The sequence below is a fragment of the Sarcophilus harrisii genome, chromosome 1 (assembly GCF_902635505.1).
Source record: "Sarcophilus harrisii chromosome 1, mSarHar1.11, whole genome shotgun sequence".
Classification (NCBI taxonomy): domain Eukaryota; kingdom Metazoa; phylum Chordata; class Mammalia; order Dasyuromorphia; family Dasyuridae; genus Sarcophilus; species Sarcophilus harrisii.
Window position 1 is genome coordinate 280,268,920 of NC_045426.1, and position 22,595 is coordinate 280,291,514.

At 34.2% G+C, this 22,595-nt stretch overlaps 1 protein-coding gene across 3 annotated transcripts in view; it reads right to left on the reverse strand.

Annotated features, from left to right (window-relative positions):
- Positions 1-22,595, reverse strand: part of ACO1 (aconitase 1) — an 89,161-nt gene that overhangs the window by 11,117 nt on the left and 55,449 nt on the right. For all 3 annotated transcript variants that reach the window (XM_031943207.1, XM_031943218.1, XM_003761403.4), the window contains exons 11-18: positions 19,551-19,710; positions 12,682-12,817; positions 11,647-11,731; positions 8,669-8,825; positions 7,823-7,947; positions 6,122-6,226; positions 4,649-4,791; positions 1,416-1,563 (exon numbers count right to left, since the gene is read on the reverse strand). In XM_031943207.1, the coding sequence (XP_031799067.1) occupies positions 1,416-1,563; positions 4,649-4,791; positions 6,122-6,226; positions 7,823-7,947; positions 8,669-8,825; positions 11,647-11,731; positions 12,682-12,817; positions 19,551-19,710 (1,059 nt within the window). The remainder of the gene's footprint in view (positions 1-1,415; positions 1,564-4,648; positions 4,792-6,121; positions 6,227-7,822; positions 7,948-8,668; positions 8,826-11,646; positions 11,732-12,681; positions 12,818-19,550; positions 19,711-22,595) is intronic.

Below are 22,595 nucleotides of genomic sequence, written 5' to 3' on the forward strand. Positions count from 1 at the left end.
TATTCATCAAGATTAAACTAAAAAGAAATTCTCTATAAGACACTAAGTGTCATAGTATTATAGATATAGATGTGAAGGGGACCTTACAGGACATCTAGGTCTAGGGATTCTTAACTATTTCTGAGTCACAGACCTCATGACAGTCTGGTGAAATCCATTAAGCTCTTCTCAGAATAATGATTTTAGACATATAAAATAAGATAAGATAGCATTAGAAAAGAAAACAAATTATATTGCAATGAAATTAACAAAATATTTTAAAAAACAAATTAAAAAATAAATTTACAAGGTAATTTTCTCATATATTTGAAAGTAATAACTTGTGCTTACTAGATTTGCAGTTTTATGTAGAATCATCTTTTTTTATTGTACTTTGTTATGGAAATGTTTTATTCCATAAGTATGTGTTAATGTAAAAAAAATAAAATAAAAGGGGGAAAATAACCAAATTCAGGGACTCCAGATTAAGAACCTCTGGTCTAACTAATGTATTTGTTGGTAGAGTTGTGAAATGATCCAACCATTTAGGAGAGCAATTGGTAACTGTGCCCAAAGGACAATAAAACTGTGTATACCCTTTAATCCAGCAAAATTATTAAGTCTGAATCTCAAAGAAATCACAAGGGAGGAAAAAGTACCCACATGTGCAAATATATTTGTAGCAGCCTTTTTTGTATTGTCAAGGAACCAGAAATTGAGTAGATGCTCATCAGTTGGGGAATGGCTGAATAAGTTATGGTATATGAATGTAATGGAATATTTGTTCTATAAGAAATGATGAGCAGGGTGATTTCAGAAAAGCTAAGAGAGACTTATTGTACATATTAAGAATAAGATTATGTGATAATCAACTGTGATGGACTTGGGCTTTTTTCAACAATGCCATGATTCAAGTCAATTCCAATAGACTCGGGATGGAAAATATTCAGATCCAAAGAGAGAACTACAGAGACTGAATGTGGATTAAAGCATAGTATTTTCATTTTTTTGTTGTTGTTGTTATCTGCTTGGTTATGTTTTCCTTTTTAGTGGTTTTTTGCCCCTTTGATCAGATTTTTTTTTTGAACATATTTAACGTACATCAGGTTGCTTGCTGTCTTGGGGAAAGGGAGGTAATGAAGGGAAGAAGAAAAAAATTAGAACACAAAGTTTTGCAAAAATGAATGTTGAAAACTCTTTACATGAATTTGAAAAAATAAAATTCTATTGAAAAAAAAAAACACAAAAAACCTTTGGTCTAGGTTCAACCCTCAGGTTAAGTATCTTGCTCAAATAATCATTAGAGGTAGCTTTTGAAGGCAGGTCCACTGATTGTCCTTGTCCAGCCAGTGCTCTTCCCTCTATTCTATGCTAAAGCTCTATTGAGTATAATCTGAAAATCCTTATTTCAAGGCAGGAGGGAAGAATATACTTACCGTTTCACCAGAAGGCAAATGTATAGTCTGTGGAGCTTGTTTATTTAAAAATTTGTTTAGTAAGCGGATGTTGGCAAATGTTCCTCGAGCCATGACAGCATCATTGCCTCTTCGGGAACCATAGGAGTTGAACTCTCTGGGAGTCAAACTAATATTAAAACAAACAAAATCCCCCCAAAATGGAGGGAGCTTTTTTTACTGAAAGTGAGCAAAAGTTTGATTTAGTATAAATTGAGAAAAGCAAATAAATCTATTTGGTTCATCAGACTAGGGAAGGGAATTTCAATTGTCACGTTACTTTGCAGACGGAGATGTGATAAAACTCAAGAGAATGAAAGCATGACAAAACTAGAATACAAGGCTACAGGTTGATTCTACACACTTCTACTGGTACAGTTCTGAAGAGAACTGTTTTAAGGAAGACAGTGCTATTGTGTGAACAATCTCAACTTTGCACTGACTGTGGTATTTAACAATAAGAAGAATTTATACCATAAAGAAGGGAAAGACAGACTAGCTTAAAGCATCCACAAACCCAAGATATGAGTCATCAAAACAACATTAGTTTCTGGAATTTTTGACATTAAGCTCAAAAAGATATAAAATTGGATCTACAATGACAATTTTTCTTTATTATAAAATTTATCCTCTTCCTTCCCCACTCAGTCCTAGGTTTTGCAATCAGGCAAAAACAAAACAAACAAACAAAAATAGCAGAGAGCATGGCATTATAAATCAAGCATCCTGTGGACCCAAATAACTAATTCTGAAGATACTGGGAAGGATATGTCACATTAGCAGATGTAGACTTGCCCAGGGTCACACAGCTAGGATGTGTTAAGTGTCTGGGACCAGATTTGAACTCAGGTTCTCCTGACTTCAGGGCTGGTGCTCTATCCACTGTGCTACTAGATGCTCCTATCTATTCTTTAGGCTTAGTTCAACTGCTACTTTTCACCCTGAAGCTTCTTAAATTTATTAGGCTATGGTTCTTTCTTTCTATTCTGAGTTCATAGCATGTTTTATGATTTAGCACTTAATCTCATATTGTCTTGAAGAATATTTCTATACTAGGGCATACTATTTGATTACATAAAATAAAGAATTATTTGCTAAGGTGAAAGATCCTTTCTTAATTGAACTAAGTACCTATTTTGTCATCATCTTTTATATATGTACAGTATTTAAGCATATTAAATAATAACATTTCTCTAGCCAGAGGACAAAATATATTTATTATTCATTTTAAAAATGTCTTTAAACAACAATAATAGCTAACATATATACCCTCTGCCTCAGTTTCCTCATTGCAAAATGAGTGAGTTATACTAGATGCTCTCCAAGGTCCCTTCTAGATTTAAACATATTATTTGATTTTTACAATAACCAACTAAGATTAAGTCCTACAGGCATTATTATTTGGCATTATTATATCTATTTTATGGTTCTGGAAAATGAAAGGAGGCAAATGACTTATTTAGCTAGTAAGAACGTAAGATGGGAAACAAATTTAAATCTTCCTGATTACAAATCCAGTATATTATGCCCTAAAATCATACTTGAATAATAAGCACATGGTAGTGTTCATTAAATACTTAAATGATTGATTTTTGTAAATAGGGCACCCAACATTTCATTAATCTATTTGGAGATTTGAAAAACTTCTGAGTTGATATGAGTGATGGAAGAAATTGTTCAAGCTGTACCTTTTAAAATTTTCAAAGAAGATGAAACCCCTATGTTTCTGGATAAGAGTCATTTGATGTATTCCTAATTTTCCCCACAAATATGGTGTCTTGCAATTAGATAAATGGAGTTTTATGATACTTATGTATTTAACATTTACAGTATAAAATAAGAATATGTAGTACTGTTAGATATTTCATGAAATGGAACTGCTGCAATGAAACTACTGTTAAGAGTAATAAATTGTGATTCTCAATAACCGACTTTTACTCTTCTATATATTTATATCTTAACACAGACTTTTAGCAGGCAAGCCTTGAATGCACCAAGATAACTTTGGAATGGCTGGTGATCCTAGTAGATAGATTAAAAACTGGCTTAATTTTAACTCAAAATCAATATTCCCCAAATTGATCCAGATTTCTAGACCTTTAATATGGAGAAACAGCCCATTTAGACTTCTATTTGACCTTGTGACTAAAAACAAATGATCAGAGAACAGGCAGTTTCCATGATGAATATAAAATCCAAATATTTTCTGCTTATTAAACAAGGTCTTTGTGCTATTATCAATAAAGTGGATTGTATGATTTAAATGTTTAATCTAATTCGATATCATTTTTCTAATTTCTAACCACCAAAATTTTGAAAAATTTCCAAAAGAAAAAAATAATATCCAGTCTCAATATCTTCCTATGATGTTACATCCACTGGTATGAAATCAACATGTAGAATAAGGATTGAAAAAAGAAATCTCATGATTCGTCTTCAAATAATTAATTTTAGTCAAGAATTATTACTTTCCCTGCTGTACAAACTTTTAACTAGGGTTGGTCAAAACATCCTGACAGTTACATATATACCTTCTTTCCTTTGGTCATTTCTGTGGCATACAAACCAACTCAAAAAATACCCAAAAGACGGGTTTAAAAAAGAGCAAGAGACCTGATTTATATGGAAAACTGAATGAGTAAATATGTCCTGAATAATAAAAAACACTAATACTATAATTTACAAAGGCTATTTCAATCATTTGCTCCAACAAGTAAAGGTAGTATCTTTTTAAGGAAGGGAAGGAGGGGGAAAGGCAGGAAAGGGGATATACTTGGCAGCGGTGAAATAGTAGAACCCTAAGTTAGGTTTCAGATGCTAGATACATAAGGTAAAAAGGAAGTAAGTTTCTGATGGATGGTCCTTCTAAGCAGTTTTTCCTTGTCTAATTTCTAGGTAACATAAACTGGTTTGGGAGAAATCAGGAATAGCAGTAGAATAAAGTAAACAAGTTGGTTCATTTGCTGAGAAGTTTCAGCATTATAGCTATCCTTTAGTTGACAGGATCATTAGAATCATTAGATTGGAGAATTAAAAGAGAACAGGTGGTCATAGAAAAAAAGAGTTGATTTCCAACGCACAAAGTTCTATAAACCAACAAGTATGGGATTATCAGTGTATTGTTCAAGCCAGTTACATGGTATTAATAACGGAAATTTCATCCTTACTTTCATATTTTTCTACTCATGGTCCTTCCTTAATTTAAACATACTTACCCTCTGTTGGTTAAGTATCGAGCAGCAGGACTATTTCTTGCAATATTTCCAGCTGGAGAAATATGGTCAGTTGTTACCGAATCTCCCAAGTTTAATAGGACATGGGCATCTACTATGGATTTAAGAGGTGGGGGATCCAAAGTCTAGGGGAAAAAAAAATTTGTGAAAATGCTTTTTTGAACAAATTATCATCACCAATAATAACAAATGTTACAGCAACAAGTTCTACTGTTGCATCAGTGTGACAAGTACCATGTTTTGCTGTTCTTCCCCCTCTCCCTCCAAAGATTCTTATTAGAATATATACTAAAAAGTTACCTAAATACTGGAAAGAGAGAGAGTGAGCATTGGTTTGGGGGGAGGCAGGACGAGGGGAAGAGGAAAAGCCTCAAGTAGAAGGTAGCATTTGAGTCGAGCTTTAAAGGAAATTAGGGGTTCTGAAAGGTAGAGTTGAGGAAGAAGTTCAAGTTTGACTGGAATGGAGTCTCTGTTATTGCATCTTTAGTATCTAGCACAGTCCTTGATATATATTCATTGAATAAGCCTAGAAAGATAAGACAGATTATGAAGAGTTTTAAATATCATGCTGAAGATATGAATTTGCATTTCATTTTAGAGGCAACAGAAACAACTGAAGATTTTTAAGAAGGAAAGATATGATTAGTGCTTTAAGAAGACTGTTTTGGAAGTTATGTGTAATATGAATCAGAGGTAAGAAAGAATGGAATTCAGAAGTCCAGTTAGGAAGGAGGCTGTGGCAACTGTCCAGATGAGAGCCTTAATGAGGGTGATGGCCCTGTGACTAGAGAGAAAAGAACAGATATTTTGAAGATAGAATCAATGGATTTAGCAGCTGATTGGATATGGCAATCCATTTTTGATTTATGAAGGGATGAGGGAGAACGAACTACATGCATAAATTCCTTAAAAACAGAATCTGCATCTGAATTTAATCTTTTATTCCAGTGCCTAGTAAGGGTTCTGCACATGGTGCTTCCTAAAGTGATTCTTACTGAATTTGCTCATTAGCCACGGAAAGATTTTCCTTTCCTCATGGATTTAAATATGAAGGAATTTACTATTACCCTTGAGATACACCCCTGTATTTTTCCTATGCCTTTTGCTGGAAAACATCACACGCTAAAATATTAACCCTTCAGCCAATAATATTCATTGTGTAAGCCAACACTTTGCTTGGGATAAATAAAAATAAAGGCAAAAATACTGCCTGGCCTCAAGAAGTTTACATTCCAATGGAATAAACAACCAATTCTCTATTACAAAACAGACAGATCAAGTCTGAGTCCCAAGGATTCCTTTTTTCCTGTTTATATCTAAACTGTATTTTACTCAGTTAGTTCTAGCTACTTGTAAGCAGACACAAATGTTAACATCATATGCAGATATATATATTAGAACTTAAGAATAGGAGATAGTGGAAGAAACTTCTGGAAGCATTAAAAAAATACATACGAGGTTTTCAAAGAAGGGAGGAGATTTAATGTATGTAGACTTGGGGTTCCAGGAATATAGTTTGTCCGATGGAGCACATAAGGCATTCCAGCTTTCATTCACTGTCTAAATAAAAAAAATAAAATAGATATAACAACATTCTATTGTTTTAGTGTCAAGATCCTCAGAAGAAGGTTAAATAATGTATTTAAATATTAAACATTTTAATCAGATAAAACTAGAGTTGAAGAAAGTTTGCTGGTATAGGTGTTCAAAGAAGAGAACAAAAACAAATTCTATTTACATTGAAATCATTGATTTTACTTATTCCAATCACTACCCAGGTGAGCTGTAGCCCTGATGATGAGGGGTTTGATGAGATAAGTTTGATGCATAGCAGGACTTTATGATTGGAATATGGGTATTTGTCCAATATTTGTCTGAGCTTGGAGAATATATGGTGCTGGCCAAAAAATATGATATATGTGATTTTACCAGAGGCTGAGATCACACAGAGGAAGAGTGCAAAGCACTGTTGTTCTCCCAAGCTCAAGACACAAGCTTGCTTGTTGGGCCTTAACTCTGTAAAACAGGGTGCCTCCTAAAATCTTGATATCACTAATTAACTTGTCATCCTTGCCACATATATCCCATTTAAGTATAGTCACACTTAGAAATAGGACCTCAAATCAAACCCGTGAAAATCAGCAAAATCACTATTAATCAAAGGAATATTTATTCCAAGGAATAAACGGTCAACTTTTTTCCTATTAAACAAACAAACGAACAAAAAAACCCCACTGATTTTTAAACACGATATCATGATATTGCATCTTCTAAGTTATATGGGAATAGGAACAGGGCATGTGATTTCATGGGTTTTGGGAGCTCTCAGAGAAGGAGACTCATTTTACAAATACCTATCAGCACTTTCTTTGCAGTCTTAGTCTCCAGCCTAAGATACTGGGAGATAAAATGTGACAGACTATGTGACAGAGACCAGAATTTAGGTAGTTTTCCTGGATTCAAGGCCAATCTCTCATCCACTTGACCACTTTGCCTCTCTAATTATATATACACGCATATGTATATATGATCTAGATTCTCCTAATGTATAAACCACTTACTTTCAGTGGACAGTGGGAAATTCTAATACTTTCAAAAACTTTATCATATGGCCTTTCAGATAACCAAGGGACATTTTTCAAACAATAACTCTACTATATTAAAACCAAAAGTTAGTTAAAGACAAGTTGAATTTTCTATACAAGCTATGCTAATTCCCAGATTATTGGAAAAGCCAGAATCATTAGAATACTCCCATCTAAAATTTTAGAGTGCCAATTACTGGGGAGGCACATACTTTAGTGCAACACTGAGGAATTGGGTAGGGAAATATATATGGAATAATTTAAGACATACATCATCATAATATTAAAACATGTAGAAAAGCATTTATTACAAAGAGGTAATTTCTTAACATTCCCCTTACAACCTTCACTCCAATCCTCAGCTTGATATTTGTTTGCCAATCTGCTTACTTTTAAAAAGTCTATTTCAATATTTTTAATTTTCTCCATTTCAGTTTAAGTAAGACAGCCTTTTTGAAATGTTAATCTAGCCAAATGGGGGGGAAAAAGTATTCCTATTAGCAAATGTCAACCCCAGTATTTTAGAAAATAATGAAAGGTCAGTTGCTTGGAACAACTTTGAAGATTGTACCTCTATTTTCTTGTAGACCTCCTTGAACATCCCAGGGATTACATATTGACGTTCCACAAGCTGAATCTCCTCTCTAGTTGGCCATATATCCTTCAAAAAAATCTTTTGTCCCTTTGCATTTATTCCTGAAAGAGAAAAAAAAAAAGCTTAAAATATTTAAAGGAACTTTATCACACGACTGGTATACCTAGAAATCATAATTCAAAGCACCTATCATGATATTCTGAATTCTATGAGGAAAAAAGTTGATTTCCTCTTGTTATCAAATGGGAAACTGTCCTTTTCATTGACTTAAGAAAATAGACTGCTTCAAGGCTTTAACATGCTTGTTTAAATGAATGAGTTCACAGGTGTATCACTAAAAACGAAACACTCTGATTTCACCCTGCCACTATTTTAACCTTTCAATATTACACCCACTTATAAGTTAATATTATTCCAAATAGCCAGAAACAATTTGCTTTTCCTTTCAAGATATTTTTCTATTTATTAAAAAGGTTAGCAATGCTGAGATAGTCAATGAATTACACATTCAGAATATGCATATGTGCACTGGATGCCTCATACTGCCCTGAAATAGGGGAAGATGCAAAAAAGTGGTATTTCTTTTTTGTCCTTTTAGAAACATCTCCTAGTTTTACATATGTTATACAACTATAGGATATTATAAAGCAATAAGAAATTAAACACAAAAATCACTCTGCAATATATATCAATCCAGAAAGAGGGACCATTGCATAACGGGATTGGTATGAAAAGTTATCATTGGGAAAGTGAGGAGAAAAACTTTTCATTAGGTTGCAAATACAAGTTATGATAACAAACATTATAGCTTGTGCTTCTTACCCAATGGATCTTTCTCAAAGTCAATCCTAATGGTCCCAGCAATTGCATATGCTATTACTAATGGAGGAGAGGCCAGATAATTTGCACGAGTGTTGGGATGGACACGACCCTCAAAATTCCTGTTCCCAGAGAGTACACCCACTGCAACAAGATCTCCCTGTGTAAGAATAAGGAAAGGAAGAAAAATCATTTGAAGAAAAAGAAAAGGAAATCTTTTTTAAAAGCTTTCTTGGGTATGGAATGACTTCTTGAATAATGGTTTCAAGTTCATCTGATGATGACATTCTACTGCAACCACACAGAACAAAGTATAAACCCTGAAAAAAGAGCTGCCTTCTGTAGGAAGCCTTTTTTGATCTCAGAAGTAAGTGCAGTTACCTTCCCTCATCCCTCCAAATAACCCTACCTAGTATTTATTTTGCTTTTATCTTGAAAAGTACACATCTCTCTCTACCCCTGGAAGAATGCAAGTACCTCCAGGATACAATTGTTTCACTTTTGTTTTTTATCTCTAATAAAGCCATAGAACAGACATTGAAAAATTTTCTGGAGCCAGTAAAATCAGGATTTTTTTTCCTCTCTAGTCCATTTATTCTCTTTCAATAGCTCACCTTGTCCAAGCTATGTTCTGTCACCATGCAACCTTTAGCATATATTTTTTGACCTTCAAGCAACAAAACTATCCTGACTCTTAGGTCTTTATAAGTTATGAAAAGATTGTGGCCAAATTGGTGGGTTGTCCGAAGTAATTTCTTGGCCAAATATTTCCAAAGCTATAAGAATATGTAAATGAGAACTGAGTTGAAGGTTGAATCAGTCCAAAACAACTAAAGTTCATACTCCTGAGAGGCAATGTTTTCATAACAGTATGCTGGAACTGAAATCAAGAAAGTCTGAGTTCAAATATGATTTAGCACTTACTATTTGTGTGACCATGGGTAAGTTACCTAAACTAAGTTTCTTCCTTAATCTTTTTTTTTTTTTTAAACTGACAAGTGTTACAGTACCTCCCAGAATTACTGTGAGGTGCAAATGAAATAATGATAACAAAGGGATTTGCAAAATTTAACATGCTATGTCAGCTATTTTATAGAGAAATGGCTCGTGATTAATATTTTATGGTTCAACATAGGGAAATATAGTATTTCTCCAAACTGGAAATCACAACTGCACCTGAAACAAGCCCATATTTGATGTAACTTCATTTTCATAAGACTACTGAGTTCATTTTTCACTAGTGACCAAATTACAAATTTAATACTCAATTTCCCTGAATAAGCCCTAGAACCCATCATGATTGTCCATTTCATCATTAGGTAGGTAACGCACAGACATTTTTCCTATAAATTCAGCCATAAATTAATTGGTGAGGAGATCCACATCCAACTAGTAAGAATTTTGTTCCAAGAATGGCAAAGAAATCAATTTTGGTCTTAAAATAAATTTTGTGAATCAGTATAAAAATGTCATAGTTTCATCATCTCCATTTTATAGATGAGGAAACTGAAAAGTTAAATAACTTGGCCCAAAGTCAATAACCCAAGATCCAGAATTTTTCTCAAGTGTACTTTCTGGTGGCCATGGTGTTCCTTAGGTAGTAAGCTTTCTGAAGGAAGGATACCTTTACAAATGTTTTTCTCTACTCCATAATGTCATGTATAGTACTGTTCAGTCAATAAATTCAGAATTAAATGGTGAAAGCCAGAAGGGTCTATGAAACCCCAAATGATCCAGATGAAAGAAAGTAAATAAGATCCAGGGCTGTGGTATTTGCTGAATTGGGGTGAAGAATTCATTAAAGACTTTGGCTGCCTTTTTTGTAGTGGCAAGGAACTGGAAACTGAGTGGATATTCATCAGTTGGGGAATGACTGAGTAAGTTATGGTATATGAATGTAATGTAATGTTATTGTTCTATAAGAAATAATGAGCAGGCTGACTTCAGAAAATCCTGAAAAAATTTGCACAAACTGATAATTAATGAAGTGAGCAGAACCAAGAGAACATTGTACATAGAAACAACAAATTTATGTGATAATCAACTGTGATGGACTTGGTTCTTTTCAACAATGCAGTGACTCAAGGTAATTCCAATAGATATGGGATGGAAAATACCACCCTCATTTAGAGAGAAAATTATGGAGATTAAATGTGGACTGAAGCATAGCATTTTTATCTCTCCCCTCCCCCTCCTTCTTGTGGTTTTTTTCCTTTTTGGTCTGTTTTTTTTTGCACAATATAAAAAATATGGAAATATACTTAAAAGAATTGCACAAGTTTACTCTTTATCAGATTGCTTGTTGTCTTGGGGAGTAGGGAGGTAAAGGAAGGAGGAAGAAAAATTTGGAATACAAAGTCTTACAAAAACAGAATATTGAAAGTATCTTTACGTGTACTTGGAAAAAGAAAATGCTATTGAAAATTCAATAAATAAATAAAGTTAGAAGGGACCTAAAAAAAAAAAAGACTGGCTGAATGGTGAAGGCACCTATAAAAGGGAAATGAAAGGATTTTTCAAGTGGATGAGGGAATAAATTAGGAATGTTCTTTTGGTAAAGAAGCAAAATAGGGCTTTATGTTTAGAACCAAGTGTTTAATAGTAGCAGAGGATCATTTACCAATTAATTTTTTCAGAGGAAAGGCAGATTCAGTCAGGGAGAAGAGTTTGTTAAATTGGACTAGACCCTTGCCTTTGGAATCAGTCTTGTTTTGTGTGTAAAAAAACAGAAGGGAAAATATTTTTGCTATTTAGACGTCTAATAGCTCCTTTCCTGTACTTATTCCTTTAATTCCTGTTTCTAAGTGGCAATTTCCTTTTAAATAGTATATCTACTGTCTAGCCTTTTTCCCAAGATAAGCATGCATATATAAAGCATATCTATCTCTTGTAATGCAAACAGCGCTATCTGTGAGATGGTTAGACTAGATGGCCTCTGAGGTATGACTTAAGTATGTTGAATTGAGTGTCTCTATAATTACCTTTGTAATTGCTTCCACCACTGGGTCAGGTAAGGGCCCACTATTACCAATGCAGGTCATACAGCCATACCCCACAACATCAAACCTAGGGGGTCAGAAAAATTAAGATTTAAGTAAGCCTTAAGTAATGATGAAATTTGCTGTTGTTAATGGGACTTAGTCCTATAAACACCACACCTAATAAGTATACAAATTGCATGTTCTTTCAATAAACAGAGGTCATTGAATAGACTGACAAAATAGAAAGAATGAAAAATTTTTAATTATAAATTATAAAAGAGGTTATAGGTAAAAACATTTGATCTATACTTTCTTTAAAATAAGTAGTAAATAGGCAGCTAAGATAGAATGCTATTCTTGGAGTCACAAAGACCTAAATCCAAATCCTTTTTTAAAATATCTCTGATAGTGAGTGGCCTAAATTTTTAGTTTTAGTTTACTCATCTGTATAATGGTAACAGTAATAATATGTAAAATTTACATAGCAGTTATTTTGTACAAAGTACAATGTTAAGTACTTTACAATTATTTAACCATCCTGGGAAGTATGTGCAATTAGTACCTCTATTCTAACATAAGGAAATGGAATCAAACGGGGGTTAAATGATATGCCCAGGGTCACAGAGTTAATAAGTGTCTGAGACCACAGATCTTCTTGATTCAAGGAATAGTGTTCTATCCACTGTGAAACTTAGCTGCCAATATGAGGATAATGATAGCACTTACCTCAATAGAGAAACGTTGTGAGGATTTAATGATATGTATATGTAAAGTGTTTTAGAAACCTTAAAACACAAAATAAATGTTAATGATTAGATATTAAATGGAAAATTTATGTGCTAAGTTTCGATGAAGTTGGGATTGATTTTTTTATTATTAAGATTTGTTGAATAAAACTATGAGGATGAGGAATTTTAAAGTAAGTTCCGCAAAGGAAAATGATGTCTTAAGGTGATATTGTTAACTGGATATATGGGAAAGGAAAAGTGACCACAAATAAAGAGAAATGAGAATAACAACAAAATTTTCTCTTACCCAAGCTTAGACAGATAAGGCATAACTCCACTTTCCCTTAGATAATAGGTGACTACCCCACTTCCAGGGGATAAACTAGTTTTAATGTAAGGTTTCACTTTGAGACCAGCTTCAACAGCTTTTTTTGCCAATAATCCTGTGAACAGCAAAACAGAAAGGTTCATGGCTTCTTGATTCATCTGATAAACAATGTCCCAACAAAAATATTTTTTCCCCTTGGATTCTCCTGATTTATCTGGAGAAATTGGTTTCTTATCCTATTGAAGCATCTCTGCCAGGACAATTTCTCCAATTTTTCTTTTCACTGTATTTCTTTCTTTCTTTTCTTTTTTAAAACATCACATTCCTTTTTGTCAGGGAACTATCCTTTACAACAAAGATTTTAAAAGAGGAGAGAAACAGTTTAGAAAACCAACATATCAGAAGCATACAACAGCCTTCCATATTCCTAGTTCCTTGCCAATTTGATGAAAGAGTGGAAGTAAAAAATTTCCTCAACTCTTTCTTGTTTCTTAGGTCATTATCATCACATATTAATGTTTTTATTTTACAGTGTCTAGCTTGATATTACTATTCTTTCCCATTTACATTGCTGTACACTCATTACATATATATTTTTTCTATATATTTGTTCTGCTTATTTCTTCCTACATCAATTCATTGTAGTCCAATCATTAATATACCACTATCTAGCCATTTCTTAACCAATAGGTATCTCCTCTCATTTCTTTGCTCCACAAAAAGTGCTACAAATACCCCTACAACATGTATATTGCTCTCTTTGCTTTCTAAAGAGGTTGGAACAATTTGCAGCCCCATCATCAGTTTATTAGTATGTCTACCTTCCCCCAGCCTCTACAACATAAAGTATTTCCATCTTTCCATCTTTATTTTCCCACCTGATGAGGAAAAACTTTAAAATGTTATGACTTGGAATAATTTTTTAAAATATATTTTCTAGTAGTTCCATAACTACTTTTTTTTTGAGGAGTATCTATAGCTTTCAGCTACCTATCCATTTGGAGATGGCTTTGGGCCTTATATATTTATGGTAATCATTATATTTTGCATATCAGATGCTATCAGAAATATGACACAAAGACCTTTTCCCCAATAGATACTTTCCCCCTTTTTATCCTAGCTACCCTGACTTTATTTGTGTAAAAGTTTTCAAATTCATATAATTGAATTTTTGGTTAACTTTCTTAGGTAAGAATTCTTCCCTTAACCATAGGGGAGAAAAATATTCCTATACATATTCCTCTTTTTAAATGTTCTGACATGTTACATTAAAGTAAAACATCAATCCATAGGCAAATCTATACAAAATTAACTTTGAATTATTTATGTCAGCAGGAGGGAAGAGATTACCTTCATAATATCTATTCCAAAGTGCGACTGAGTTTTAATAATTAATAATTCTTTTACAGAATTTATGCTTAATGAAGATTCAGATCACCAAAAAACTGAAGTAACTTGTATACCACGGGCACTGAATGAGCTTTACAGAAACTCATTCAAATGTCTTATTTTTTAAAAGTATGTAGTTGTTGGGGCAGCTAGGTGGTGCAGTGGAAAGAGCACCAGCCCTGAAGTCAGGAGGACCTGAGTTCAAATCTGGTCTCAGACACTTAACACTTCCTAGCTGTGTGACCCTGGGTAAGTCATTTGACCCTAACTGGCTCAGCAAAAAATTTTAAATAGTATATAGTTGTTTAGTTTCATTTTATTTATTTTATTTTTTTTTAGGGAGAGGGGGAGAAACAACATGGCATAATGCATAGAGCTGGTCTTCAAGTCAGGACAACATAGGATCAAGTCCCATAGATAATGGCCATGAAACTCTGGGCAAGTCATATATTTTCTCAATGCTTTTGCTATCCAAGAATATAAGTTTGCAGAGAAGATGCCAACCAACCTGCACTTGGTAGAAGTGTTTTCTCATTTGGGTATTCCCCATGCAGATAAAATCATAAGTTTAACATCCATTCTTATGTTTAATTTTGTCTTCTGATTTTATTTAGCAATTAGACTGAAGAAAGATGTTATAATTTCTTTCTTGCAAGAAAGTGATTTTTCATAGACACTAGAATTAGCACTGGAATGAAGATTGCAAACCTGACAGATGTTCAGCTAAATGTAAATGACTTTCCCAAAGTCACACAGCTAGGAAGTGATTGAGGTCAAATTTGAACTCAGCTCCTCTTAAATTCAGGACTGGTACATCCACTGCATCATTTAGCTTCCTATTACTAATTACTAACATAAATATTTCATATTTGTTTGTGTTTGTGTGACTTATAGAAAAATATGGACTAAGAATGGAATCAAAGAGGTTTATACTAAGAATGAGGTGTGGCTTGCAAAAAATACTAAAGGTAATTAAAAAAAAAACATTTAAAGGTACGTTTGAAGAAGAGGAATAAGAAAAACATAGGGCACCTTCATGAGATGAATGATGTTAATGGATTATTGAGAAAAAATAAAACTACACAATGCTTTTTTACTTCATCTTCATTGTCAAGGAAAATAATCTTTAGACTAGAAATGACCAAAAAAGCAGAGTAATAAAGAAATGGAATCACACAGAAGACATTAACTAGCATCTCAAAATAAATTCAAGTTTCTTGTTCTGGAAGAATTACAAACCAAAAAAAAAATATTTTTTTTTGTAGAGGTGATTGATGAACTATTTGAATAATCTAAAGATTCCCGGAAGACTTGGGAAGGACACAAGATTGACTCCTTATTGATAAAATGAGGGGGTTGTATTAGATGATCTCTGAAGTTCCTTCTAACTTTAAATCTTTAATGTAATAAATTCCATTTGGCAGATCATAAATTTATAATCCTTTGAACTTAGAGGGGTGGAATCCTTTGCTCATTTATGCATTTAGTAAGAGGTACAACCTGGATTTAAACCTAGGTCTCCTTCTGTGTGTGAAGACTGAAACAATGACATTCCTTTCAAATCAATCTAGAGATGCTCCTGATAAAAAGGACTTAACTGACAACTAAATCAATTCTTAGAACAACAATCCTATGGAAACACTTCAGGAGGAAAAAAAAAGCTTTCCTAACTTCATTTGTGATCTTCTCTATAATGAATTGATTTAAGGCCATATGAATTATTTAGCCTCGTGATGGATCACTTTTTCCTCAATTTTGTTTGACTTGTTGCCCTACTCTAGGAACTAAGGGGATTTTTTTTTTTAAGTGAAGAAAATGTCCATCACATTATTAAAATTGTTAATCTAAATATTAACTACTTGATCAGCTGTTGCACAATAGACCAGGTTGTGCTTTGGACCTCCCTTGAAGCCCTAAATCAGATGCTAGGCATTCTTAGTTGAATTTTGCTCCAGCATTGAGCCAAGTAGTAATACAAACAGAAAAGAGAAATAAAGGTTTTTTGTTTTTGTAAAGATCTTTAAGTGGTTTCCATATCAAATTAGAAAACAAGTTTCATTTGTCTGAAATGCTTCCCTACTTTTTTTTCTTAAGAAAGAAAACAATTTTTTAAAGTAGATATGACTTTAGGTGGTGGAAAGCTGTCCTTGAGAGTCAGAACTAGGTTCAAGCCTCAGCTCTGATACTGCATAGCTTTGTGACCTTTTATCCCATTCTTAGTTTCATTACTAGCAGAATGAAGTCAGGGGCAAAGCACCTCCTTCTTCAAACTGCAAATGATGTTGCTTTGGGCAAAGCACTTAGCCTTTCACAGTTTCAGTGAGTATTTATTTGTAAAATTGGGTTTAATATTTGGTTTACCTAATGGACTATTTTTTAAGGGTAAAATGAGGTTTTATAAAATGTTTTAATTTAGATTGAAAATTATTTTTACATGTATTTGAGTGAATAAAAACATTCTAAAATTTTTCTATAAGCATAAGCCACTATTTCCAAACTTTTATCATCATGATTATTATTAAAATCTAGTTAGCAGCAGCAACAGACAAGGGGGAAGGACAGAGCTGATATTCTAATGTACTAGGGACTTAGATAAACATAAAATAAGGTAGTTCTGGAATGGTCACTGGATTGGTGTACTATAGACAAAGAACAAGGGTCAAAATCTTGCCTGTCACTACTTGTGCAACCATGGACAAGTAAGTTAACTGGGCCACACCTAGTGTGGTCCTCCCCTCTATTTCTAAAACAACAAGGTTAGATTGTATGACCTCTATGGTTTCTTTCACATGATTGTTCAACTCCAGATCATGGTCCACTTGTTCTGAATTGGGGAACAAAAGGCCAATGAAGGAAGGGAGGAAGAAAAAGAGAGGAAGACACCATGTCTGTATAAAGTGCAGATTGTCTGTGTAAGATATCAACTTTCAATCATTTAAAGTGTGGTTATTCATTTTGGGGCTCATCCAAGATAGTGAATTTCCCCTTTTAGTTTGCTATTCTTTTTGCAAAGACCTTTTAGTCTTTATACAGTCTACTTATATACCATCCCATTTTGTAGATGTGGAAATCATGAACTCCTGGAAGGGTTGGTTGAGGAAAGAGGTAAAAACTGAGGATTTGGGCTTTTTTGAAGTCCTCATATATTTCAGCTATATCCAGTCTTCCAAGAGCAAAGATAGTAACAAAAAATGACTGAATCCATCATTATCATTATTATAATAGGGGCAGCTAACAAGCTAGAATATTGAACTTGGAGTCAAGAAGACCTGAGTTTTCCCCCTTTGACAGTTACTAGTTTGTGTGACACTTGGCAAATTATTTAAGTGCTCAATCTCAGTTTCCTCATCTGTAAAGTGGGGATAATAATAGCACCATTCTCACAAGGTTGTTAGGAAGGATGAAATGAGACAGGATATAAAATACCATGGAAACTTTAAAGTGTTAAATGGATATAGATATATAAATATAAATATACAATATAATAGCTATTTTTTTGTTATTATCCAGACAAAACCACCACTGTAGTTCCTATAGAAGCATCTAAGCAAAGGGATTATTTATTATGGTACACTGAAGACAAGGTACATTCCCACAGACATACAACACTATGTTCCTCTCTGGGATTTTGTATTCCCAATAAGTCAAATAAACCAGGTTAAATTTCCTTAAGATGTAATCAATTCTTAGCTACCTTTGCTAATAGGGAAAAACATGGAAAGTTAAACATATAAGAGCCAAAGGATTCAAGATACTATAACGTTTAAATTTCATGTAAGCGCATCAGAATTTAAATTTTAAAAAATTTCTGCCAGTTTTATATAAAATATTCATTTAAAAATTTTGAGTTTCAAATTCTCTTTCTGTCCTTTCTTCCCTCATTGAGAAGGCAAGCAATTTGATATCCATTATACATTTGCAATCATGCAAAACATATTTCCATTTTATTCATGTTGTGAAAGAAAATACCACTCTTTACCCCGCCCCCTCCAAAAATAAAAAACCCTAAGAAAAATAAACTGACAGAATTTAATTTGAAAACCACACAAAATGCTATCTGAGCATCTTCTGTAACTTGTCCTTCTCTAATCTGTCCTTTACACAATTATCAAACTAATTTCAACAAGTTTGACCATACCACTGCCCTGATCTACAATTATTAGTGGCTACTAATTGCCATTATGGTAAAACATGGATTGACATTTAAAGCCCCCCCTTCACAGGGGTATAGGACATATTCGGGGAATGCTTCTGGTGTTTGGTTGCCTCAATGTTTGAAAGGCTCTGGGAGAAGAGTAGTATTAGACTGCCTACGACACTGAAGGTCTACAGAGCCCTTTTGCTGACTTCATTGTTGTATGTCTGTGAAACCTGGATAGTTTATCAGCACCATACCAGGAAACTGAAACCCTTCATCTGATTGTCTTAGGAAGAATCACCAGATAGCAGACACTGAGGTCATTTCTCAGACTAATCTGCCAAACATTCAAATTCTACAGTAGAGATAACTACTCCTATGGGCTGGCAATTTTGTTTAAATGCCAAACATAAACACTTGCCTAAAAGACTGTTTTGGAAATAACTCACACAAGGTAAGCACTTTACAGTGTAGTCAGAAAAAGTGAGACAAAGACATTCTCAAGGTCTCTCTGAAAAGCTCTGGAATTGAATGCTGTGACATGAGAAATACAGGCACAGGACACCCAGCATGGCATCAGAGAAAATGTTGTAATCTATGAGCAAAGTAGAATTGAATATGCTCCAAATGAGCCTAATCAGTCTATTTGTTGCTTCTCCATACTGGCATTTCATCTCCTATCTCAGTGCTTTAGCACAACCTGTCCACAGTACCTGCCAACATATTCCTTTCTCACATACTTGCTTCTGTCTTTTAGAAACCTTCAAGTTCAAATACCACCTGATAGATAAAAGAGATGCCTTTCCTAATTCTCTCAAATTATTCCTGTTTTGTACCCACTTAAATTGTCCTGTATTTGTTAATCTGCATAAATGCAAGAGTGAAAAATTGTTTGTTTTGTTTTGTTTTTACATTTCTGTCTATTTCCAGCCTCCTACAGGACAGATGCTTTGTAGGTCTTGGTTAGACTGAATGGTTAATGACTGTCAGTTTATCTGAACAAAAGCTTTCTACTTTCTTGGTTCTAAAGCTTTATCAGTGAATTTCATATGGCAGAAATTCTTTCTGGTTCAAATCTTCCAAAGAGAATTGCCTCTCTATCCTTTAATTAATTTAATCACAGAAAATACTTATTAACATCAGTATCTTACCAGTGTTTTTTCAAACTCACATAAGATTGTAGGTGTACTACGGTTGAAAATCCTTATAAATCTTATATAACTGTACCTCACAGAATTGTAGTAGATAAACAAATGACTTCAGAATAAAAGGCAGCCTTCTACAAATTTATATAGCATCTTTGAACAGAAGAATCTCTTACCTGCCCCTAACATCACTGAAGGGTTACTAGTGTTGGTACAGCTGGTGATGGCAGCAATAACGACAGAGCCATGGGACAATGTAAATTCACTATTATCATAAATAAAAATTTTATGATCTTCATGATGTTCTGGAGATACCTGGAATCCTTTAAATCCTTGCTAAGGAGAGGAACAGAAAAAATAGATTTTAAATTTAATCACATTGGAAATGATACCTACTTTTCTAAATGTATTTGTGCATAAATAGGAATACTTCAGTTATAACACAATGATAATAATAATTTAAAAGCAAATCTTGACTTTCTTCCTTTAATTTTTTATAAAAGGTACTTGGGAAGCCTGAAGCCAACTCTGCTTTTCATGACTCTTGAGATGACTAAAAATTGTTTCTTCTCTTCCCAAGATTAACAGTGGAAAAAGCTGAAATCATCAAATTATGTTATTGTACATGTTTATAAATACCTGACTCAAACTAAAGTTATTGAAACTGATATTGACTTTTTTTTTTCAAAAGGAATGTATTTTGCTTAATTTGAATCAATAATGCATGAATGATTATACTTTTGGATACTTTTATTTTGGCTTTGAAACTAATGAAGACCTGGCATCAAAAGGTACCACTGACAACTTGCTGGCCAGCCTTCCTTTGTTATGCCATCCCTCCTATTATCTTTAATTGATCCCCTTATGTATGTTTTTTTTGCCCTTTAGACTATCCACCTCCTTGAGGGCAGAGACTATTTCTTATCTTCCTTTTTATCCCTAGCATTAAACAGTGCCTGTGCTTACAAGGAACCTAATAGTTACTTATTAATTTGACTTATGACTTGGGCAAGTGCTTTAATCTTTCAGTGCACCTGGCAACTCTCAAAGATTATAAGTAACAGAGAAGGTACCAACTTCCATTGGTAGAGGAAGTTTCTTCTCCAGGAAATTTCATGCTAGTGAAATCACTGGTCAATACACATTCCAATTCCACATGATGGAAGATATATTTAATGGGTTAAAATAGTCTAAACAAATATAGTAGAATCTTTTATTAACACTGATGTCCCATGGATTTACCAGTCAGTCAGTAAATGGGCATTTATTAAGTGGTCATTATGTGCCAGGCACGTTAGTGCTAGAAATACAGAGAATGGTAAAAGATAGGCTTAAGGAGTTCACAATGTAATGGAAGAGGCAACATGCAAAGAATTATATACAAACACGTTACATATAGGATAAATCGAAGATAATCAACAAAAGGGGATTAACAGAGATTGGGAAAGGCTTTCTGTATAAACTGGAAATTTAGCTGGGACTTGAAAGAAGCCAGGAGCAGAGATAAGGAGGGAGTACATTGTAGTCATTGGAGACAGCTATAGAAAATACCCACATTTGGAAAATGGAATATCTTGTGCAAGGACTAGCATAAGTATCGCTAGATTGAAAGTTATGTGGGAATAAAAAAAATTGTAAGGTGTAAAAAGACTAGAAAGATGGGAGGAGACAGGTTATGAAAATTAGAGAGACAGACAGACAGACACACACACACAGAGAGAGAGAGAGAGAGAGAGAGAGAGAGAATATTTAAGGATGACATCCAGGTTTTGAATCTTGGTCATTGGGAGAATGGTGGTATCCTGAACAGAAATGTAATTTAGATGGTAAAATGAGAAATTCAATTTTGGATATGTTGAATTTAAAATGTCTACCAGATAATATAGTTTAAGTTATCCAATAGGACAGTTGGAGATGAAAGACTAGAGGTCTGAAGAAAGATTTGGACTGAATAAAAAGACTTGAGAATCATCAGCACAGAGATGATAATTGAATCCATAGTTCCCAATGAGATCCACAAATGAAATAGTACAAAGGAACAAGAGAAGAGGGCCCAGGACAGACTTCTGTGAGATACCTACAAATAGCATATGTGGGATGAAGATCCAGCATAGGAGACTGAAAAGGAGTGATCAGGCAAAAAGAGAACCAGCTCAAAGTATTGTCCAAAAAAAAAAAAAAAAAAAAAAAAAAAAAAAAGAGAAAAGAGAATCAAGAAGACAGTGATTGACAGTGTCAGAGGCTACAGAGAAGTAAAGAAGAATAAGGTTTGAGAAAAGACCATAGACTTGGTAAAGAAGATGATGGGGGTGAGCTCTGAAACTGTATCCCCTTTAATCTATAAAAGAAGGGAGATTTGGGGTCTTAGAAAAGTCCCAGACAAGCCTTTTCCAAGTTAATGAAGCCAAGGGGCTTCATTTAATTGGAGATCTTGGTCAAATCACCCTCCATTGATGTTTTGGGGGTAGCCCGGATCCTCTTAAATTCCAGGCTCTGGGAAAAAGCCTTCAAAATGATTTTATTCAGTTGGAGATCTGGTCCAGATCCACTATTGAGTGGCTTGAAACTCCAAGATAAGTACCTAGGCCTGGGGGCACTGATTCTCTTTTCAACTGGAACCTAGCCCCAGACCACCAATAAAAAAAGACAATTTTGAACTCCAAATCTCTGCAGAAGTCCAAAGTAGGATTATGCTTTGCCAAGGGACCCCTCTTCTTGGCACAGCTAACTACCAGGATTCTTGCCCATTGTGAAGACATTCTCTTCTCAGGGATAACCTTTGTTATTTCTCTGACAGGATTTCTTGCTCCGAGGAGTCTGTCTTCTTAGCAATGCTGGCTTCTCAGTGCCAATAAAAATCCCTTTTGCCATTCACATTTTTTGGGTTCCCAAATTCTTTCACATTGGACCTGTGCATCGATCAGAGGGGATTCTCACACCTCAACTCTTTACCACTAGACCCACATCAGTAGGAATAGATGGATTACATAAGAGTTTTTTTTAGTTTGGGGAAGACAGTGGTATATTTGTAGGCAGCAAGGAAACAGCCAGTTGACAGGGAGAGATTAGGATAAATGAGAGAATGGGCCCAACACAATCTTCTGGAGAAAATGGGATGGAATGGAATGGAAACCATTATATTCATGGAGAAGGGTTAACCGTGGCATGGAGGAGACATCTTATGTGAGATAGAGGTATGAGGCAATAGTGGCAGAAGGCAT